This window comes from Herpailurus yagouaroundi, unplaced genomic scaffold (assembly GCF_014898765.1).
Source record: "Herpailurus yagouaroundi ecotype Mexico unplaced genomic scaffold, PumYag 139, whole genome shotgun sequence".
NCBI classification, from domain to species: Eukaryota; Metazoa; Chordata; class Mammalia; order Carnivora; family Felidae; genus Herpailurus; species Herpailurus yagouaroundi.
The window spans coordinates 75,732,021-75,755,155 of record NW_024412394.1 but is presented as its reverse complement, the minus strand read 5'-3'; the positions used below and the strand labels follow the sequence as shown (position 1 = coordinate 75,755,155).

Here is a 23,135-nt window from a genome sequence, read left to right as displayed (position 1 = left end):
TACAATCCATCTAACACTACCAGAGTGGTCCAAGTTATCATCTCTTGGCAAAAGCTTTTTTAAGGGCCTCTTCATTGGTGTCTCTGAATCCAGTCTTTCCCTGCCTGTCTGCTTTCCTCTCTGTCTCCAGTCACTTTTTTTGTTGTTGTTATTGTTACAATTCCGTGTATTTTATTTATTATATTTTCTTTAAATTGAAGCATAATTTATATATAGTCAAATCAAAACCTCTCAATCACTAGGAGTGCCTGGCTGGCTCAGTCAGTAGAATATGCAACTCTTAATCTCAGGGTCATGGGTTTGAACCCCATGTTGGGCATAGAGTTTACTTAATAAGCAAACATTTCAGTCACAAGAAATTCCTTTGTGCTTCTTTCTAGTCTAGTTTACTTCCTGTTTCTGAAACACTGTTACCACTACAGATTAGTTTTGAATCTTCTTGGTCTTCATATAAATGGAGTCATACTGTATGTATTCTTTTGTGTTGGTTTTCTTTCACTTAATACCTTTGATATTTATTCATATTGTTGTATATATATTGGTAGTTTGTCCCTATCTACTGCTGAGTTGCATTGTATTATATAGATATATCATGGTGTGTCTACTCTCTTGTTAATGGATATTTGAATTGTTTGCATTTTGGGGAAATTATCAACAAGGCTGCTGTAGACATTCCTGTAACTGACATTTTTTATATGAATATTTTCCTTTCTCCCGGGTAAATTCCTAACAGTGGAATTTCTGAATCATACATTTCATACGATAGAGGTTTCACTTACAAGAAACTACCTGAGTTCTGCACACTTAGTGACCTTTCTGAGTTGGCCTTATGGATTGGGGCATCCTGAGCCAGTGATCCTGTGTTGAGATGCTTCAAAGCCTTATAAAAATGCTTAGATTCCCACTTAGAGGCCTGCTGTACCTAAGTTTAGCAAGAGATTTGGAGGTAGGAATGAGGTTGATGGGCTTCATCATTTATAACATCAGGAGTGCTCATAAAAGAAGTAAAGCTTTGGGCGCCTCGGTGGCACAGTCGGTTAAGCGTCCGACTTCAGCCAGGTCACGATCTCGCGGTCCGTGAGTTTGAGCCCCGCGTCGGGCTCTGGGCTGATGGCTCAGAGCCTGGAGCCTGTTTCCAATTCTGTGTCTCCCTCTCTCTCTGCCCCTCGCCCGTTCATGCTCTGTCTTTCTCTGTCCCAAAAATAAATAAACGTTGGAAAAAAAAAAAAAAGAAGTAAAGCTTTGAAAGCTCCAAGTCCTGCATCTGCTTATGGTCATCATTAATCAGCTTTACGTGGAGTACACATCAGATGGAACCTGGTCAGCTGGCTTTAAATTTCAGCAAGCTCTGTTAGATGGGAACGTGGAACATCACTATACATTTGTAGAAGTGCTGTATTGTTTCTGATGTGAATAAATGTACCTGTGAGGTAGAAAGAAAAGGAAAGACCACCCGAGTTCTCCCAGTGCTTGTACCATTTAACACTTCTGTCAATTTTGTTTTTCTAGTACTTAACACAATTTTGAGTAATCATTGTATTTTAATATTTCTCTGTAAGCTCTAGGAAAGCAGGGATGTATCAGTCTGTCACTGTAGCATATGTAACACCAGCCATGGTGCCTGGCATATTGAATGAATGAATGAATGAATGAATGCTTTCAAGTGATTTTTGCCAAGAGAGAAGAGAAGAGAGATAAGAGTGAGATAAGAATAAATTAGATATTAAAGATGTCAGAGCAAGTGTATGATAGAGCAAATTCCTGAGAAAAATAGGAAAAGGTTGATAACAGATGCCAAGATGGAAGAATTACTTTTGGGAAAGAGGAACAGTCTCTATATGGAGTGAGGCAGTTGAGAATGGAAATGTGTATACCAGAGAAATTCAGAAGGGGGGTTGGTGTTAGAGTTTGTGTCAGAGGCCATGGAGATGATGTGAGTTTTTGAAGGGAGTGTAGAAGCTAGTAAATAGACTCATGGGTAGCACATTAACTGATCAGCACTTGAGGCCCACATGAGATTGGACTGCATTGTTTCCTTCTGCATTTTCTCTCTGTTATCCTGATCAAGACTGATACTACAACAGAAAAGCATTCAATGTGAAAAATAACAAATAGAAGTTGCTTTAAAAAAATTTTTTTAATATAATTTATTGTCAAATTGGTTTCCATACAACACCCAGTGCTCATCCCAAGAAGTCCCTTAATGTTTGTTTATTTTTGAGAAAAAGACAGAGCATAATTGGGGGAGGGACAGAGAGATGGAGACACAGAATCCGAAGCAGGCGCCAGGCTCTGAGCTGTCAGCACAGACCCTGATGTGGGGCTCGAACTCACAAGCTGTGAGATCATGACCTGAGCCAAAGTCACATACTTAACCAACTGAGCCACGCAGGTGCCCCAGAAATTGCCTTTTGATAAGCTCTTTCTTGTATATGCCAGATAGCATGTGAAGGTGCATTAATTGCATTTTTTCATTTAATGTTAACTAATCTTCACAAAAATCCTGGCAGATATATACTATCTCCCCATTTTAAAAACTGAGCAAATTGAAGCTCTGAGACAAGTTGAATAATTTGTCCAGTTGGATGTAGGTAGAAATTATTGAAAAGCAAGGAGTAAAATTCAGGATGGTTTAACTCTACAGCTGATGCTTTGTTCTAATAATAATGGTTTATTTATAAGAAAATTTAGAGGAAAACATTTCCTCAGTAATCTATTTTGTTCTAATAACTGTATTTAAAATAAAAATATATTTGTTTGTAAACCTCTTCTTTTTTTTTTTTTTAAATTTTTTTTTCAATGTTTTTTATTTATTTTTGGGACAGAGAGAGACAGAGCATGAATGGGGGAGGGGCAGAGAGAGAGGGAGACACAGAATCTGAAACAGGCTCCAGGCTCCGAGCCATCAGCCCAGAGCCTGACGCGGGGCTCGAACTCACAGACCGCGAGATTGTGACCTGGCTGAAGTCGGACGCTTAACCGACTGCGCCACCCAGGCGCCCCTGTAAACCTCTTCTGAAAGCAGGGCCCTCATTGTCTTCTAGAAGTAATCTCAATACTAAATAATATTTCCTTGAACAAAAAAAAGTAACCTTTTATAAATTGAATAGGGAAGATTTCTTGGTGATAGCTGATTTACCTGGAGGTAATTACTGGAGCTCAGATTTTAGTAACCAACATAAAACTTTTAAGTTAAAAACAAAACAAAACAAAACAAAAGAGCTTCTCATCAGTGAACAGGGCTTAAAAAACAACAACAACAACAACAACCCAGACTTAGTGATTATGTGTAATCAGCTTGTGGTCAACAAATAGCATAAACAGTATCCAGTAGGAGAGTATTGGCAGACATTTGTGGTCAAGGGCAGCAAGCTTGACACAACAACAAAGAAGACAGTTGTCCAGCCAAAGAAAAAAAAAAGCAAACTAGGACATCTTTGCACAGGAGAAGATAGCATGACTAACCTATTCCATTGGCTTCTCTTTGAGGACATCGTTGTGTCACATTTAAGACACTTAAAAAATTAATATAAATTGGGGCGACATTAATAAAAATAGGCTGGTTATTTTTATTTCTGTAACTTACAGGGTCATTTGCTAAGGCAAGAATAGGCTTTGTTGATGGGGAATACAGGCAGAAATGGTTGCTAGAGAATTTGGGGGAATTTGGTTATGCGGAGTATGAAAGAACTGAAAGAACATTGGCTTTTCAGTCAGAGGTTTATATTTGAATCCCACCTGTGTCTCAGTGACTTGTACTTAAGTCACTAAAAGATCTCTGGACCTCATATTCAAAAAAGGAATAATTTATGTCTTTTTTGGAAAAATTTCTGTTCACATCCTCTGCTTATTTTTTAATCATATTATTTGGTTTTTTGGTGTTGAGTTGTATAAGTTCTTTATATATTTTGAATATTAACTTCCTTATTGGATATATCATTTGTAAGAGAAATTCAATACCACGAGATACCACCTTACACCTGTCAGAATAGCTGAAATCAAAAATGTAAGAAATAACAAGTGTTGATGAAGAGGAAAAAGAACCCTTGTGCTCTGCACATTTGTGTAGCCTCTGGAAAACAGTATGAAGGTTCCTTAAAAATTAAAAATAGAATTACCATATGATCCATTAATCCCAGTACTGGGTATTTACCCAAAGAAAACAAAAACACTAATTTAAAAAGATACATGTACTCCTGTGTTTATTGCAGCATTACTTAACAATAGCCAAGATATGAAAGCAACCCAAGTGTTTACTGTTAAATGAATGGGTAAAGAAGATGTGGCATATAAACACAACCAAATAATACTCAGCCGTGAAAAAGAATGAGTTCTTGCTGTTTGCAACAACACGGATGGATGTAGGGAAGATCATGCTAAGCGAAATAACTCAGTCAGAGAAAGACAAATACCATATGATTTCACTCATACACGGAATTTAAGAAACAAAACAAATGAACAAAGAGAAAAAGAGAGAAACCAACATCCGACTCTTAAATACAGAATACAAACTGGTGGTACCAGAGAGGCTGAGTGTGTGTTGGGTGGCTGGAGGGTAAAACAGATAAAGGGGGTGAAGAATACACTTACTTTGATGAGCACTGAGGAATGTATATATTTGTTGAATTATTGTACACCTGAAACTAAAATAACACTGCATGATAATTATCCTCCAATAAAAAAAAGAGAAAAGGGGAGAAAAAAGGGAATGGCATTATGTGGTCTTTCAGATGATTACCGGTCACAACAACCTGTGAGTTCTGAAAGATCACAAATTATCACAGCATCACACTTGCCTTTAATCCAGAGAAAGCCCCAGTAAATATTAGAACTTAACTATTTTATCAATGTTGCTCTTTACCCAAGTTAATAAATATATCTTAAAGTTGTTGATGGAATGAATAGATGAAAGGAGAGGTGATTTGTTTTTCCAATTGAACTTGTTTTAATAAAAGTTGTTACACAGTGGACTTAAAAGAAATTAGATAAGACATGAAAGAAACCAGATTGTGCACAAGTGTTAGCTTTAATAAAATTTGGGAAAGTGAACTATTATACTACTAATTATTGACACTTATTTCCCTGGTGAATATGGGAAAAGGATGTAAAAACCTGTAAGTTTTTGGAAGACTAGTAATTTAAGGTGAATAAGAGTCTAGAGTTTACTTTTTAGGTAACTGTGTACACATGTTATTTGTAATTGATCTGAAATATGAAAGAACTTTGAATTTGTGCTATGAAATTTAAAGATCATATATTTCAGGTGGAAAGGTGAAAAAATTAGTACATAAAAATCTGAGGTTCACCCTTCACAAATTAAGATATACTGGAATCATGTACCATATAGTGTTCTATAATAGGTGTTCAATTAACATGTTCTGTCAATCCTAAAATGACATCAGTGGTATGGCAAACCTTTATCATATGTAACTTTGAGAAAAAAAAAATATGTTGCAAATTCAATTATGACCTAATAAATACCTTAACAGTAGTCTTGGCTTGAGGTATGGACTGGTCTCACTAGTGCCCATATCTCTTTCCAAGTATCTGGTGATTTTTGTACGTTCTCCTGGTTTTGATTGCATTTCTTGAGTACGTGATAAACAATTTCTTTGCAAGTCAGTAACAAACAGCTTTAATTACTTTTAGGTATTTTCCTTTCTTCCCTTTTTTTTTTTTTTTTCTAAGTTATTTTGATAGATCATGCATGCAAGGTGGGGTAGGGGCAAAGAGAGAGAGGGAGAGAGAGGAAATCCCAAGTAGGCTCCACACTGACCTGAGCCAAAGTCGCTAACCTGACTGAGACACCCAGGAGCCCCGGGTATCTTCCTTTCTTATTTCACATGAAATGTTTGGATATAGCTTTGTTAGAAATAAGAAATTGAAGTCATCCCTCCAGAGACGAATATTTGCTTCATTGATTTTAAAATTCAAATTTAAAATTCTTAAATTAAACCCTGTGGCTCTATTTCTTTGTCTATCCAGATCGTAACTTTTTTTTCCACGCCAAATTATAATGTAATATTTTAAGGTATTTTAAATATCATTCAAACTCAGCCCATAGTTGCAACATATACACAGTGTTGAAATGACAGAGATGAATAGCTTTGACCAAGTTTGTACATGTGCAGGCAATAAAAGCTATGTTATCCCTGCTACCTGGCTAACTGCAGTTCATAGGATGCCATCAGTTCCAAAAGCAAACAAAAATTTCAAAAAATTTCTTGACTTCAGTGATATGACAGTTTCTAAAAATGTGAATCTTAGAATTGATGAAATAAGGTGAATCTTACCTGAGTTGGTGGTAGTCTAAACTATAACCTGGAACTGTTGCTTCTGTTGTTATTTTTTTTAATGGCACAAAGCCTCTGAAGATCCATAATCTTTTTTCTTTAGCTTAAAACCAGAGATAGATATATCAGTAGCCTGAAAAAGAAATGTCAGAAGGAATCCGAACAAAATAAAGAAAAGCAGAGAAGAATTGAGACCTTGGAAAAGTATCTGGCTGATCTTCCAACTCTAGATGATGTACAGAGTCAGAGTCTTCAGGTAACATGAAATAAAATGCTCACTTTTAAATGACTTGAAAACATAACCACTTTATTAGGTTGACTCTTTAGAAATTTCATAATTTTTAGAATTTAAAATTTTGGTTCTACATTTGGCTAATTATATTAAATTGATGTGTTTAATTGCTGTCTTTAGAATTAACTTTCATTAGAAACTTTAAGCATGAGTGTATCTTTCTTGTTGTTAATTAATATATGGTTATTTGCCTGAAAAACCTGTATGTTAACTCTTTTACTTAACATTTTACTCTAAAAGGTAGTTTCTGAACCAGTCTCAGCCCCATCCCACACATATATGCATGCACCATATGTTCTCTGGCTTTACCCAATAATCTCTGGCTCAGCCAAGGCTCAACAAGACGTTTTTTGACTGTCTTTCCAGGTATTTGTTCTCTTCATTCATCTTAACCTTTCCATAAATTCGTACACCTTAGTCTGTGGTCTCCATTCACTCCTCTTACCTCTTCTGACCATTTTTCTTTTTTACAAGTACCTTATCCAGAGTCTTTCTACCAACTCTGGTGAAGCCTTTCTTCCCAAAACCTTATTTATAAATCTGTGAAACTTACTCTTCAGTCTTTTTCAGTTTTTCTAATCATGAAATTCTCAACCTCAGTGCTATTGACATTAAAGGGTAGATAATTTTTGTTCTAGGATTTTGTCCTGTGCATTAAAGGATGCTTAAGAGCATTTCTGGCCTCTACCTGCTAGATGCCAGTAGCACTGCTCCTTCCCTCCTGCCTCCCCAAAACCAAAAATGTCTACAAAAATTTCCAAATATCACCTTGGGGGAGAAATCACTCTCAGTTGAGAATCGTTGGTTTAATCCATGGAGGGTGATTATTTTACAGACTCTAGGCCTACAAGGGATTCTCTGTCTATAAGACTGAGAGAGGATAATGTCAGGAAGGAACTAAAGAAGCACCACAGGAGTTGGCATGAGCAGGAACAGAGAGGAATATAGATGTAAAAACACATGTTCATACCACCTTACACCATTAGGTTGGCTAATAAAAAAAAAAAAAAAGAAAAGAAAAAAGAAAGTAACACGTGTTGGTGACAATGTGAGGAAATTAGAATCCTTGTGCACTGTTGATGGGAATGTAAAATAGTGTAGCCACTGTGGAAAACCATATGATATGCTTCTTTAAACAATAACCATCAATTCCTCTTCTGGATATACCCAAAGGAATTGAAAGCAGAGTCTCAAACAGATGTTTGTACATACATATGTTCATAATAACATTATTTGCAACAGCCAAAAGATGGAAGCAACCCAATCGCTGATGGATAAAATGTCGCATATCCATATAATTCACCTATAAAAAAGAATGAAATTCTGAAACATGGATAAACCTAAGGCCATTGGGCTAATTGAAATCAGCCAGACATAAAAAGATAAATATGGTATGAGGTACCTAAAGTAGTCAAATTCATAAAGACAGAAAGTCAAAATGTGGTCGCTGGAGACTGAGGGCAAAGCTGGAAGGGGAGTTGTTAATGAATATAGTTTGTTTTGCAAGATGAAAAGAGTTCTGGTGATTAGTTGTACAACAATGTGAATGTAATAATACTATTTATTGTACATTTAAGCATGGTTGAGATTGTAAATTTTGTGTTCTGCATATTTTAGCATAATTAAAAATAAAATTTTTAAAGTATCCCCAAATTGAGATCATTTACCTTTCTCTCTGTCCTCTACAAATTTCTGACCCCATTCTTTTCTTCTCCGTAATCTCATTCTCCTAGCTCCTGTTACACACAAAGGAAGAAATAAAGTATTATTAAGTGCTCTAGATAAAATATACTGTGATTTTAATCACAAGCTTGTTAATAATTTAGAACACACAGTTTCTAGCAGAAACACATTTAATATTCTATGTGTTATAAACTTTAAGAATTTTCTCCTTAGCTTCAGATTCTAGAAGAAAGAAATAAGAATTTGCAAGAGACTCTGCTGGATGCAGAAAAAAAGCTTGAAGAGATCAAAAAACAGTGTCAAGAAAAAGAGGCACAACTAATATGCCAGAAAAAGAAAGAAAAGGAGTTGGTAACTACAGTTCAGAGGTAAACAAACCTTTAGCAATTTTTTATTTTTTTTACTCATATTTTTCATAAAGCATTTCACTTAAGATACATTAATTTGTAATTATTACTATATTGTTATCTTAAAGGGGAACTCTTTTTATTTTTTTTTTAATATGAAATTTATTGTCAAATTGGTTTCCATAGTAGGGGACTTTTATTTATTTATTTTTATTTTTATTTTTTAATATGAAATTTCTTGTCAAATTGGTTTCCATAGTAGGGGACTTTTATTTATTTTTTTTAATTTTTTTTTAATATGAAATTTATTGTCAAATTGAAAGGTGAACTCTTAAGAACTGTAAGTATTATGTCATTGAAGCAGGTTGTCTTGGCTATGATTTCACATTTTAATGCAACATATTGACATCTTGCCAAAAGTTTTAGATGAGAATGGTGAAAATGTTAACACCCCCCGCTGCCAAAACAAAAACAAAACAAAAACAAAAACAAAAAAACCATTAGAAACTGAAAGTATTAACACAATCTGATGGCTTTGCCAAAAAGTAAGTAAACAAAGAGAAGCAAATACTCAGACTGCACTCCTTAATGAGATACATCAAAGTGAAATAATTGACTCCCATTTTCCCTTACTGTAGAACAACAGGTATGGCTATTTTGTCATGTATCTTCCAAGTTTACTCATGTATCTTGCCTGATGGTACTCTTCTCTTTTAAATTAATATAGTTAGAATGACAGGGAATATCATTTATTAGTATATTTAGCTAATATATTTAATCTGGAAAATTAATACTAGATTGCTAAAAAACCTAGAGAACTATGTTATATATGCAACTACATGCACTCTGTTTTATAAAACTTAAACCTTAATAGATGATCAAATATAAGTAGCCAAAACTATACGGAAGAATGAGACAACAAAGCAACAAAAACTAAATTTAAGAAATATACTCCTCATGCTTTTACCAATTGCATGTAACTCTAATCAAAATCCATCTGATAATTCCATGTTAATATTGCTTTACTACTTTCAAAGCCTTAAATATGCCTGGTCTACTCTTTTTCTTAGATTTCAGTGCAGAAAACATCTGATTCTGAGACATTATGGTCTTCAGTGTTTCTAATCTCTGCTTCAAAAAATTCATACAATTTTTTTTTAATGTTTATTTATCTATTTTGAGTGAGAGAGTGAGTGAAGGAGAGGCAGAGAGAGAGTGAGAGCGAATCCCAGGCAGGCTCCCTGCCGTCGGTAGAGTCCACGTGGGGCTTGTTCTCACAAATCATGAGATCATGACCTGAGCTGAAATCAAGAGTCCATCACTTAACCGACTGAGCCACCCCGGTGCCCCCTAAAATTCATATACTTTTAGCTTTACATTTATTTTTCCCTTGGTTTTTGCTTTCTTGCTCTTTAATTTCCCTTCCTATAACTCCACATCTTATAGTCTATTCTTTATTCTCAGAACAGCTTCCTGACCTCCACTATTTCAACCATATGTTCTTTTTCTTTCTTAGAGAAGATGAGAAGAGATTTTATAGGGCATTTTGATCACAAACTCAAACTGTGCCATTTTATGAATAGAATTAGGAACACTTGAATATAATTAGTTTTGTTCCATTGTGTGCTTTTATATATTTAATATGATATACCTTCTCTTTTATTTAGATTTTCTCAAATACCTAAAAATCAAATATTTAGATTTTCTCAAAATTGAGCCTAGTCTTTTTCATTAGACTTAGTACAGTGCATTTCAGAATCTGTGTTCCATTTTTTTACCTTGATACTTTCAGAGATGTTAGCATCCCAGAAATTTTCTTTTAATTTCAAGTAGATATAAAAGACCAAATAAGGTCTTCTGTAATTCTTCAGTACTTATATAGCTATGGTGTCACTTGAACTTGGAGGTAAGGGTGTTATTTCAGTTTCCTCAGCTATATGATAAACTAAAGTTCTTGTTTCCAGAAGAACTTCAGATGTGTATGTGACTATGAATTATATCATTACATTTATCTGTGCCTATGTAATGTCTCTAAGTTTCCCACTTTATTAATATATGAGAACTCTTGGTATTTAAACATCAGATAAAAATTTTTCATTAGAAGTGAAAATGTAAGTAAGATATGTGGGTGGGATCCCTAGTAATAAAGTTGATACCTTTGCTATTCAAGAGATTTATTACTTTCCTAAGTGGGCATGCTTCATAATATAAACAAAACAAGAATGTGTACATGAAAAAAGACTTATTTGGTACTTTTTCATGACACAGTATGTTGTTCCCTTCTCATAGCTGGTTCCTTTTTTTAAAGACCTTAATAGTTTTTACTGTAATTTATTTTTCTTAGAATGTTGTAACTACATAGAAGCAGTGTATTGACATTGATTTGGAGGGAGAAAGCTCATTGAAATAGAAATAATACACTTGTCACTTTTAGACTGAAAAAGCAAATAGTTTTATGACAAGTAACAATATATTACAAAGCAGTGCACTGCATTCATAATACATGAAAATTTGTCTGGTGCCATTATTTATTAACATATTGGAAGCACTTTTGTGCCAGGTAGGACTGTCAGTTCTTTGCCCAGAATGTAGGTATGGCACTTCTTTCACTTCTTTATTTTTAGAAGAGAGAGAAAGCACAGGAAAGCCACAATACTTGAAAGAAGAAAAATAAGGGCTAGTATCCAAATCTAAAAGAACTCACCAAACCCCACACCCGAAAAACAAATAATGCAGTGAAGAAATGGGCAGAAGACATGAATAGACACTTCTCTAAAGAAGACATCCAGATGGCCAACAGGCACATGAAAAGATGCTCAACGTCACTCCTCATCAGGGAAATACAAATCAAAACCACACTGAGATACCACCTTATGCCAGTCAGTGGCTAAAATGAAGAGATAAGATATTGTGGTTTATATACACAATGGAATACTACTTGGCAATGAGAAAGAATGAAATATGGCCTTTTGTAGCCACGTGGATGGAACTGGAGACTGTTATGCTAAGTGAGATAAGTCATACAGGGAAAGACAGATACCATATGTTTTCACTCTTATGTGGATCCTGAAAAACTTAACAGAAGACCTTGGGGGAGAGGAAGGGGAAAAAAAGGGAGCCAAACCATAAGAGACTCTTAAAAACTGAGAATAAACTGAGGGTTGACGGGGGTGGGAGGGAGAGGAGGGTGGATGATGGGCATTGAGGAGGGCACCTGTTGGGATGAACACTGGGTGTTGTATGGAAACCAATTTGACAATAAATTTCATATTAAAAAAATAAAAAAAATAATGAAAATACCAAAACCCAAACTGTAAGAAGTGTGTTTCTTTTAGTGCTCTGCAACTCTTAAGTCTGATTGTAAGCTAGTGTGGAACTATTCCGAGGTGTCTTTCTGTTTTGATTTTGGTCATTATTGTTAATGGTGTCATTCCTTTTAACCAGAACATGACTTATTCTTTCTTTTCTCAAGATTAACATGTTTTTTTCCCTTTCAATCTTTTACTCTTAATATACCCGAGGGGCTTCCTTTTGTTGTTTTCTCTCTGTAATGCAAGTCTCTGCCATGAATAGCAGAGGAATAATACATTGCTGCTGTTATTAATGAAGGAGAAATGTAATAATTCTACTGGTTTTGGCAACAACTATCCTTACAAACAAACTTTGGCTGAGCTCAGAATGAAGGTAAAAGACATGTATCCATATAATTAGGCTCCCAAACAAAATCATCTTAATCGAGGAATTCTGCTTTTGCAGGAGAAAGAAAGAACAGGATTTGGACTGCAGAGCTCAGATTAGGGTCATAAGGAACTTCATTAGGGCCTAAGGATGTCACACACTAAGCAGCTTTGGATTCTGGTCTCAAATCTGTCATTTCTAAAAAGATGACCAGCGTCCATTGTATTTTTTACTTCTATGAGATGTAGGTGCTCATTCTTATTCATATGGAGTCTGTAGGTCTTCATTATCACTCAGTTAAAAAATATTATAGGCCCTAAGAAGGGAATATCTTTTATGTTGAAGTCATCTACCAAAATCAGCACATAGAGTGGGTTTTCTTTATTTAATTGTCTTTCTAAAACATACAGCTTGCAGCAAAAAGTAGAAAGATGCCTTGAAGATGGAATTCGCCTTCCCATGTTAGATGCAAAACAGCTTCAAAATGAAAATGATACCCTGAGAGAACAAAATGAGAATGCTAGTAAGGTCAGTTGATGTCTTTGATAATAAATATGAAATCTGTGTTATGTTGGTTATGTGTGTATGGACATATAAGTTATAGCTACTTTATATTTTTGTTAATACTTAATAACTTAGTTTGGATGTTTTTATTTGGAAAGAAAATGACTCTTTTATTTATACTTTTTAAAATGTTTAATTTGTGCATGAGTGGGGTGGGGGGACGGGGTGCAGAGAGCAAGGGAGAGACCGAATCCTAAGCAAGCTCCATGCTGTCAGTGTGGAGCCCAATGCAGGGCTTGAATTCACAAACTGTAAGATCATGACCTGTAGCCAAGATAAAGAGTAAGATGCCTAATCGACTGAGCCACCCAGGTGCCCCTATTTAATGTGTTTTTTGTTTTTTGTTTTTTTTGAGAGCAAGAGTGAGAGCAGGGGAGGGGAGGAAAGAGAGAATCTTGAGGCTCAATGCCCAGTGCAGAGCCCGATGCAGGGCTCAATCTCACAACCATGAGATCATGACCCTGAGTCAAAATCAAGAGTTGGACAGTCAATGACTGAGCCACCCAGGCTCCCCACGTTTTTTTAAGTAGGCTCCACACCCAATGTTGGACTTGACCTCACAACCCCGAGATCAAGAGTCACATACTCTACTGACTGAGCCAGCCAGTCTCTCTGAAAATGACAATTTAAGTAAATTTAAATAATTCAAATTTTTGTTAAAGCCAAACTAAGAAGAAATTATATTGCCTTTTAGCAAAACAAAAGGGTTTCTTTTCCTTCCTAAATTGTTCGACATCTGTCTCAAAGTTATTTTTATAAATTACATAGAGTTTTATCAAGAAGTAGAGGAAAACTTTTGCAGATTTATGTATGTGTGATCCAAATAATATGTCTATTTAAAGGATACTTGGTATGAATAATTTTGTAAAAAAAAAAAATCATACCCTGATTTAAAAAAATAAATTCATTATTTCCTGTGTTTTCCTTTGTTTTCTAAATATTGGTACTTTTCAAAAGCAGTGGAAAAATTTTTAATTCACACTGATAATATTTTCTGTGTTTTAGATAATAGACAGCCAACAAGATGAGATTGAAAGGATGATTTTAGAAATTCAGGTAAGGAATGTTTTGTGCATATTTTAATTTAGCTGTATGCTGATTTACTCTTAGTGGCTATATAATCTAAAAATATTAAAGCATATATGTATTTATATGAAAAGATTAATAGCACTTGAAGTGAAGTTACAAATTCTTTAATATTAATCTTTTACTTTTTTAGAATGAAAATGCTCTTTGGTAAATCAGTCATTCAAAATATTTTGAAGATTATTCTTTATTCCTTACCTTTCCTGCTTTTAATTGGGTGTAGTCTACTACTGAGAACACATTGGTTAATGTGTGATCCGATCATCAGTGATCTACTTATTAAAGATCACGGACTGTTTCCAGTCTATTGTGACTGGCCAACACTTCTCTTCCTTCTTGTATTATTCCTTCTATATTATCAAAGTATAACATGTTGTTTACATATTTGTGTTTTTACCTCCTGCTTAGTTTCCTGGGAGACTGTCGTAGCTCATTTGCATATCTAGAGGTTAGAGTGTCTGATTCATAATACACAATCCAAAATTTGTGGATTAAATGGATTTTCATTTTTTTTTTATTGATTTGCCAGATACTTACTGAGCACCTACATCTGTGTCAGGCACTGTTCTTGGCACTGGGGATTCATCAGTGAACAAAGCAAGTCCTGGTTATTCTAGTGGGGTGAGATGGACAAAATGGAAATATAATGTCAAGGAATGATTTGTACCGTTAAAAAAGTAGGGTAGAGAACAATGAATAGACAGTGCTGCATTAGATACAGTGGTCATGAAGTTTTTCCTGAGGAAGTAATATTTGAACAGAGTTCTGGATGAAGACATCCAAGGGAAGAGCATTTCAGGCAAAGAGAGCCACCAGTGCCTGAAGGTGTCTTTTGTACTCCATGACCAGCAAAAAGGCTGCTAGTCTGGAGTAGTGCCGTGATTGTGAGGAAGAGTGGTGAAAGGTGATGGTGAAAAGTAGTCTGGGGCTAGATGTTCTTTGTATTTTATTCTGTGTGTGATGGAAAGCCGTTGGACATAATTTTGCTGAATAATTTTATTTTTTTTTGTACCTCCTAATTGTTTTACTTCTTAAAAATGGAAGTAAAGGGGTGCCTGGGTGGCTCAGTCGGTTAAGTGTCCAACTTCAGCTCAGGTCATGATCTCACGGTCTGTGAGTTCGAGCCCCACGTCGGGCTCTGTGCTGACAGCTCAGAGCCTGGGGCCTGTTTCAGATTCTGTGTCTCCCTCTCTCTCTGACCCTCCCCCGTTCATGCTCTGTCTCTCTCTGTCTCAAAAATAAATAAACGTTAAAAAAAATTTTTTTTTTAATGGAAGTAAAGAATAAAAAGATAAATGGTTTAAGTGTCAGAATTATAGACGGTGTATTTTGTCTTTTGCGCATGTTAAGTGATTTATCATTTTAATCACACAGTAGGCCAGTTCAACAAGTGTGTGGGCCTGCTGGATTGGTTCACTATTCCTGTAGACATAACTTCAGTTGTTCTACAAACCATTCAAATCACAAAATGGTTAGGTTCCTTCAGCCATTATTATTTGATTTATTATAGGCCATAATAAAAGGAATTTATATTTAAATTGGTAACATTTTCTAAGAAATCAGTCAAATAAAAGTTATCTCCGTCCAAATTAAGGACAGTGAAGATGGTCCTTTGACACTGAAATTTTGGTGGCTAAGACTTTTATTAATTCATCACATACTATCTCTCACATTACAGATTATCAGGATGTATTTATATTAATTGAAATATGCCTTTTACTTATTTGTGGTGGCATCTTAATACAATTTATTTTTACATATCAACCAAGTCTTTTAGTCACATTTAAATATCATGACCATATATAAATGAATGTGTAGAAGAATATGTAATTATATGCCATTCTATTCTTTGATCTTAACATGCTTGAGTAAACATTTCTTTATTTTTTCAAACTAATTAATGAATGAAAATCAAATTATTGAGATGCATTTATTTCCAAATATTTGGGGCCAGACAATATACTCATTAATTCTGTTGTCTTGTTTTTTGAAGCAATGAGTAAGTCATTGTGGCCATGTAGATCTATATATCTTGTATATGGTTTGCTAACAGAGACAGATAGCAAATGTTGATAACTGTCCAGGGCAGCTATATTTATCAAGATATTTAAATAGAAAATTATAGAGGATGACAAATATGCTTAAAATGATGACAAAATTTTTTGCTTTGTGTTTCTTATGAAAACTTTTGAGTTTTTGGCCCCTTACAGTTAAAAAAGCTAGTTTTTTTATTTGGTGGTTTCTGATGAATATAAAAGATGTGTTCTCTGTGAACATCTAAAAAGATTGCTTATTCTAAAAAATTGATACTAGTTATTTCCCTAGCATTGGAAATCACAGAGAGAATCTTTTTTTATTATTTTTTAAATATTTTCTTTTATTTATTTTTGAGAGCAAGAGAACACAAGTGAGAGAGGGGCAGAGAGAGGGAAACACAGAATCTGAAGCAGGCTCCAGGCTCCAAGCTGTCAGCACAGAGCCCGATGTGGGGCTCCAACTCATGAACCATGAAACCATGAATTAAGCCAAGGTTGGAAGCTTAACTGAGCCACCCAGGCATCCCACAGAGAGAATCTTAAAGAGAACACTTTGAGTTGAAGAAGAATTTTTGTTGCTTTGTACTATAGTTAATGGGCTTATTATCAAGTTGATACACATAATAGAGCAGTTCCCTTTAATTACTAGGTATTTAAAACTGCCTAGTCTTGGGGCACCTGGCTGGGTCAGTCAGTTAAGCCTCCAACCTCCTCTCAGGTCACAATCTTGCAGTTCGTTCCTGACTTTGAGCCCCGCATCAGGCTCTGTGCTGACAGCTCAGAGCCTGGACCCTGCTTTGGATTTTGTCTCTTTCTCTCTGCCTCTCCCCTTCTCACCCTATGTCTGTCGGTCTGTCTGTCTCTCTCTCTCTCTCTCCCTCCCTCTCCCCACCCCCCTTTCAAAAATAAATAAACATTAAAAAAAAAATTTCCCCTTAACTGCCTAGTCTTTTCCCCACCTGCTTACATAAGGAATGGCCAGCCTTCTGTAGAGATTATGATGTCCTTCCTATATGCTATAGCTGTTTTTAATTTCTTCAAATTCCTTTACATAACACAAAAAAATACCTTATAATGAGGTATTTTAGAAATAAAATGTTATTTGCAAAGTAACACAAAATACATTATAGTGAGTGATAGTAGAGCTTTCCAGCCATTTTTTTAAACATGAATTAATACAATTACTTTAAAAAAATTTTTTTTAGAGTTTATTTATTTATTTAGAAAGAGAGGGTGCAAGCAAGGTAGAGGCAGAGAGACTCCCAAGCAGGTGTGGAGCTTGATCCCACAAACTAGGGGATCATGACCTGAGCTGAAATCAAGAGTTGGTTCCTTAACTGACTGAGCCACCAGGTGCCCCGAGTTATACACTAAGCTATCAGTACAATATTAAATTTATTGTAAAATTTCACTGCTATTATAATTTGCATATTCTTTGTTCATCCACAGTGCCAGGAAGTTCTTCCATTTTAGAGGGTTTAGTAGACAAAACGAATGTAGTTATTAGTAGAATGTCCTGTTTCACTACTTCTTTATGTCCCTGCAAACTATTGAGATGACCAAATTTGTTCAAATTCCATTTGGCTGACTTTTGGAGTATTGCATTGCCTTGGGTGTAAGCAGGTTATTCTTACAGTTTAAATTTTATGACAAAAGAGAAAAATGAAATCCCTTGCCATATTCATTTTTTTGTCCAATTTATAGGAGGTAAAAATAAGGCATTGTTACAGAGTTGAAAGTGCTATATTTAAAATACAGCTGTGGCTTACCACTATGTACCAGAAGTCAAATAAATACATAACTGGTTTAGGGCAGTGGCAGATTTATTGATTCTGATGTTGGGGAGAAATCAGTCTTCTCTTAATTATATTTGTTGTTGAATATAGAAAGGTAGTACTTTATGTAAAAGTATCCTGATTTTGAAACTGAGTTTAGTGCTGTAAAAATACAGATTTGTCTACTATTTTGTTCACCCATCAAGGTGATGTTAACAGGCATGTAACTTGTTTATTCATTGATACTTTAGAAATAATGCTTTTGTCTACATTTATGAAACCAGTATAGCTAAACTGGTTTCATAAACTGGTTTCAAAAACCAGAAGTTTTTCTTCTGTCAGTGTACAGTATAAGAAGATATTTTGTAACAGAACATTCCCCATCATTTCCATAAATGTGACTTCAGTCGGAATGTGAATTAGTTCATTGGGCATTGCCTTCCCTCCTATTTATTCCTTAAAAGCACATTTCACCTGCATAAATAATCCTGTTTCCAGTGAGCTGTTATCATTTTGTATAACTATTATAAGCTTTCGGCAGAGGACATACAGAATAAAAAAGTTTGTTAGATATACTTGTTTTTCCTAACATACTGAAATTGTTTCTTCACTGAAAGAGTTTTCCCATTTAAATTGACCTTCTTTTTAAAAAATTTTTTTTTCAACGTTTATTTATTTTTGGGACAAAGAGAGACAGAGCATGAACGGGGGAGGGGCAGAGAGAGAGGGAGGCACAGAATTGGAAACAGGTTCCAGGCTCCGAGCCATCAGCCCAGAGCCTGACGCGGGGCTCGAACTCACGGACTGCGAGATCGTGACCTGGCTGAAGTCGGACGCTTAACCGACTGCGCCACCCAGGCGCCCCTAAATTGACCTTCTGAGTTGACAGCTACCAATGAACATTGTAACATAAAAGATACAATAATTCTTTAAGGTCATTAAGACTGTTCACTTTTAAAGGCATGGTTGGAACCACCAATCTCAAAACTGTAACAGCCTGTCCTATTTATATCACTTCAAGAGAACATGTTTTCACAGCCTCCAAAGATTTTATTCCAATATTTAGCAAGTCTGTCTTAAAGCCTTCATCCAGCAGGTTTTCTCAGTAGAAACAGTGGGAAAATGGATCATAAACCTTTAGAATGTCTTATAAGCAGAATTTAACTTTCCTTTAACCTAAATAGATAAATTGGTTTAATATTTTCACTTTATTATTATGTGATGTTTACCTCCTGTTTTTATGTTATCCTAGTTTTGTGATGTGACCTGACATGAAGTTCTTCCTTCCTAGTTTTTTTTAAAATTTTTAAAACATTTTACCTTTGTGAAATTGCTTTTATAATGCATGAAAAGCTAAAAATATTCTGATCAGAAATTAATACTAATTTTTGAAGAACCTAGCAACCAAACTGTCTTTTATCAAAGGAAAAGTAGTTTTTAAAAAAATAAGCTTTCTTGCCAATGTTTGTACTTCTAAGAACAGTCTTTCATGTACATGCAGGCCTGTTACATGCACATTATAGTTGTTAATTAAAATGTGAAAAACATAAAAGAGGTGCCTGTAACTTCTGAAAAATTCTTTGTGTCTAAAGTGGGGAGCTCTGAGGCAGGAAGAGAGTCCACTCACTTGAATCAAGAAGGAATGTTCTCGAGCTTGTTGTGTGCTATGAGTGGTCACCAAAGCTGTATGAACATTCACATTATTTAGATTTCTGGGCCCCACTGGGAACCCAATGACTCAGTATCTCTGGGGTGAATCTTGAAATCTGCACTGTTAGCATGTTCCCCAGGCAGTTCTTCCTTGGCCTGGCAGCATCCTCCACTTGGTGCCACTAGGAAGTGTGGTTGGGGTCCTTGGAAGGGAGGGGGGCGGGGTGCCTGGGGCTCCTTGCTCCCAAAGTGGGAATTGACTGGGAAGACTGAGATTTAAAAGAAAAAAAGAGAGAGAAAAGTAGTTCTGAGAAACCTGGGTGTGTTCTCGACACATTTAAGTTGTTTTGGTAGTTCTTGCTTGTAAGCCTGAAAGCAGATCAAGAGCTTGCGAAGAGGAACCTGGCAGGTTGTTTTTTCTTTATATTGTGCCAATTTTTAAATAACAGCTTTACTGAGATAGAATTCACATAGTCTGCGATTCACCCATTTAAAGTGTACAATTCAGTAATTTTTAGTATGCTCAGATACATGGAACCAAGACCACAGTCAATTCTGGAACCTTTTTATCACCTCATAAGTCCCCTTACCTTTAGTTGTCACTCCCTTAAACCCTGTTTCCTCCCCATCCGTCTCAATCACTAATCTAATTCCCATCTTTATAGATTCGCCTGTTCTAGACATCTCATATGAATGTAATATGTGATCTTTTGTGACTCTTTCCTTGACCACACATTAACTGCCAGCTGATTGCTCTGTTGCTTTCAGTGATGCCCTGTGGTATAAATTGCTTCACAGACCAATGTATTCTGGTTCCTTTGGAAGAAGAGCTCCTTAGGTTAATGTTTGAGATTCTTTTCTGTTCCCAGGAGTGCTTTTCCCAGGTATTTCTTTGTCTTTTTCTCTCGAAGAATCTTGCCAGCCAGTAGTTTAGCCTGTACCTTCAATGAATTTAACAGTTTCCTCCCAACTCCCTTTTGCCTCAACCTTCACTGTTTTTGAGAGTGCCCTTAGGCCTGAACTTCACAGTCGGCTGCACATGAATTCAGTTCCTTTAGAGAGACATTTAGAGCTCTCTATTCTGTGGCTGGCTTCTCTCCAGGCAAAATCTTTGAGCCAGGTCAGTGCTGGTGGGAACAATGTCAAATTTCTGAGTGACTCCAGAAGGTAAACACTCGGTGGAAGGAGAGTGGGCAATAGCTCTAGATCTTGGCTTGCCTTTCCCAGTGTGGAACCCCTGCCACAGAAGCCAAGGCAAGAGCAGTCAGGTCCCCAGTACTCTCCATAATGCTGTACCCAAGGTAAAGCCTCAGTCCGTGAAGGAGCCTGGGCAGAAAGGGAGTCTCCACCTTTTGGCTGTACTGGTCTGGAACTTAGCCTCAGGTGCAGGTAGCAGAGGGCAGGAAGAGAAATGCTGATATCAGCCCCTCCTGGGAAGATAGCTCTCCGCTGGGGAGCTAGGGACAGAGAGCCCAGTGTGTTACTGGCTGTCCCAGTCAGAAGTGAAATTTCCATCTCGCTGAGAGCTGTGAGAACATAAAGATGGAGTGGGTTTTGGTTCAAATATTATAGACTTTGCTGTTCTTTCAGTAGATTTTCTTGAATATGTTTATTCATTTGCTGTGTGCTTTTAGGGCCATTTCCAGAAACTTTAAATGTGCTCTTTTATAATTTTCACTGAGGAGTGGGTCTGAGGGGCTCCTCATACTGTCATGCTGGAAGCAGAATTCTCAGACATATTTTTTTAAAAGTTAAATCAGGTAGTAAGGTGATAGTTAAAGGAATTTGAGCTATACATGGTCTTGGATTATTATAAACAAAAACCTAAAAATAGCAGTTTTAATTGTGTTTGTGTATTCCTTATTTTTTTTAATCTTAGAGTTTATAAGTATTTTGAAAATTCTTAATTTTTTAAATATTTATTTGAGAGAGAGAGAGAGAGAGAGAGAGAGAGAGACAGAATCCGAAGCAGGCTCCAGGCTCTGAGCTGTCAGCACAGAGCCCAGTGCAGGGCTCAAACTCACAAACCATGAGATCATGACCTGACCCCCAAGTTGGACACTAATCGACTGAGCCATCCAGGCACCCCTGAAAATTCTTTTTATTAGTATGTAGGAAGGAGGAAAAGGGATTTACTATTTCTCCACAATTAGGCTAAAGTGAGAAATGGAGCCCCTAATAAGTGCAGAGGTATCAGTGATGATGCTGATGAGGAAGATATTACGTGGCACAGAAACGGTGCTTCTGATTATATTTACTATTTCTAAACCTCAATAGTAAGCTTACAAGGTAAGACAGAGCATCTTTTTATATATGATATAGCCAAGATTTAAAGAGATATGCCTAAGGTCTCAGCTCCAGTTCTAATTCCTGTCTGACCTCAGTTTGTGCTCTTGGCATTGCTCCTGGCTGCTTCAAAGGGAAGCATCCCAAGAGAAAGGAAGAAAGGCACAAGAGGTTAGTCTGATTATCTTCCTTATGTAAGCCTTAGGGGAAAGACTTGTTTTAAGGGTCTTCTCCAGGCATGAGAGATCTTAAGCTGGAGCATGTCAGAAAACTAGCCTTGTAGAAGGCACCTTGTGTTCAGTTGCCTAGAAGTAGAATTTGGAAATTTTGCCTCCAAAGTGATATTTTTACTGTATTACACTCTGCAATATGGTAGTATCCTTAGCTCCTTGAGATTAAGTAAAGTGCCTGGTTTTGTTTTCTGATACATTTATTTAAGAGTTTTGTAATAGGTGCACTATGCTCTGTGAATAATCCTTATCCAAATGAACACTAGTACAGTATAGTATAGCATAGATACTCAGTAACTATTTTTGAATGAATGAACATAGCCTTTTACTTAAAAACTAAATTGGGTTTTAGTTATTTTCTCATCTTTTTTTTGTTCAATAACTTTAACTGAGTTTCTGCCGTGGGCCAGGCATTCTTCTGGTGGATAACTAGTGAACAAAGCAGACCAAAAACCTTTGCCCACAAGAAAATTAAACCCACAGTGCTGAATTGGAATAGGCTCTTATTTTTTCCAGCTTTATTGAAGTATGATTGACAAAGTTGTAAGATATTTAAAGTGTGCATCATGATGATTGGTTATAAGAAATGGGCTCCTTTTAATAGTATAAGAAGAATTAGTGATTATTGCATAAATATTTTGTACCAAGTGAAAGTCATTTAGGCTTTTGGTTTTAAGGAAAAATCCAATTCACTTTAGCGTAAGCAAAAACAGAACCACTGTGTTGAAAGAACGTAGCGATACTGTGGAACCCATCAGAAGGAATAAAACCAGGCTTCAGGAAAGAAGAGGCTTTGTTGCTTCTCTCATTGCAGTGTGTCTCATTCTCTTCTCCCTGTGCACACAGACTCCCTTTATTCTTTAGCTCACATAGCAGAATATAGTTGTCCGCAGCCTCTTACATTCTGTAGTTCATTTCCAATCATGAAGAGATGAACTCCTAGACTCTGCATCCCAGGTTCTCAGGTGTGGTTAAGTGTTCACTCTGCTTGATTCAGTGAGCTATACCTGAGAGGTGCAGAATTCTTAAAATATGGCCGCTTGTGACTTGTGGGATTTGAGACTAGGCAGGCACCCAAAATGTCTGTATACACACTGCATAATTTTCACAATACCTTACAAGTTTGGAAATTCTTTCTGATGAACTTGGAACCTAGAAAGGTTGAATAACTTATCCATGGTTGCACAGCACGTAAGGTGTGGACCCAGAACCTAG

At 36.1% G+C, this 23,135-nt stretch overlaps 1 protein-coding gene across 6 annotated transcripts in view; it reads left to right on the top strand.

Moving 5' to 3' along the window:
* CEP85L (centrosomal protein 85L) overlaps nt 1-23,135 on the top strand; it is a 209,297-nt gene that overhangs the window by 166,345 nt on the left and 19,817 nt on the right. For all 6 annotated transcript variants that reach the window (XR_005790009.1, XM_040474488.1, XM_040474490.1 and 3 more), the window contains 4 exons: nt 6,397-6,549; nt 8,482-8,636; nt 12,704-12,821; nt 13,863-13,913. Coding sequence is in view for 5 of the 6 variants with exons in the window: in XM_040474488.1 (XP_040330422.1) it covers nt 6,397-6,549; nt 8,482-8,636; nt 12,704-12,821; nt 13,863-13,913 (477 nt within the window). In the remaining variant the exon portion in view is untranslated. The remainder of the gene's footprint in view (nt 1-6,396; nt 6,550-8,481; nt 8,637-12,703; nt 12,822-13,862; nt 13,914-23,135) is intronic.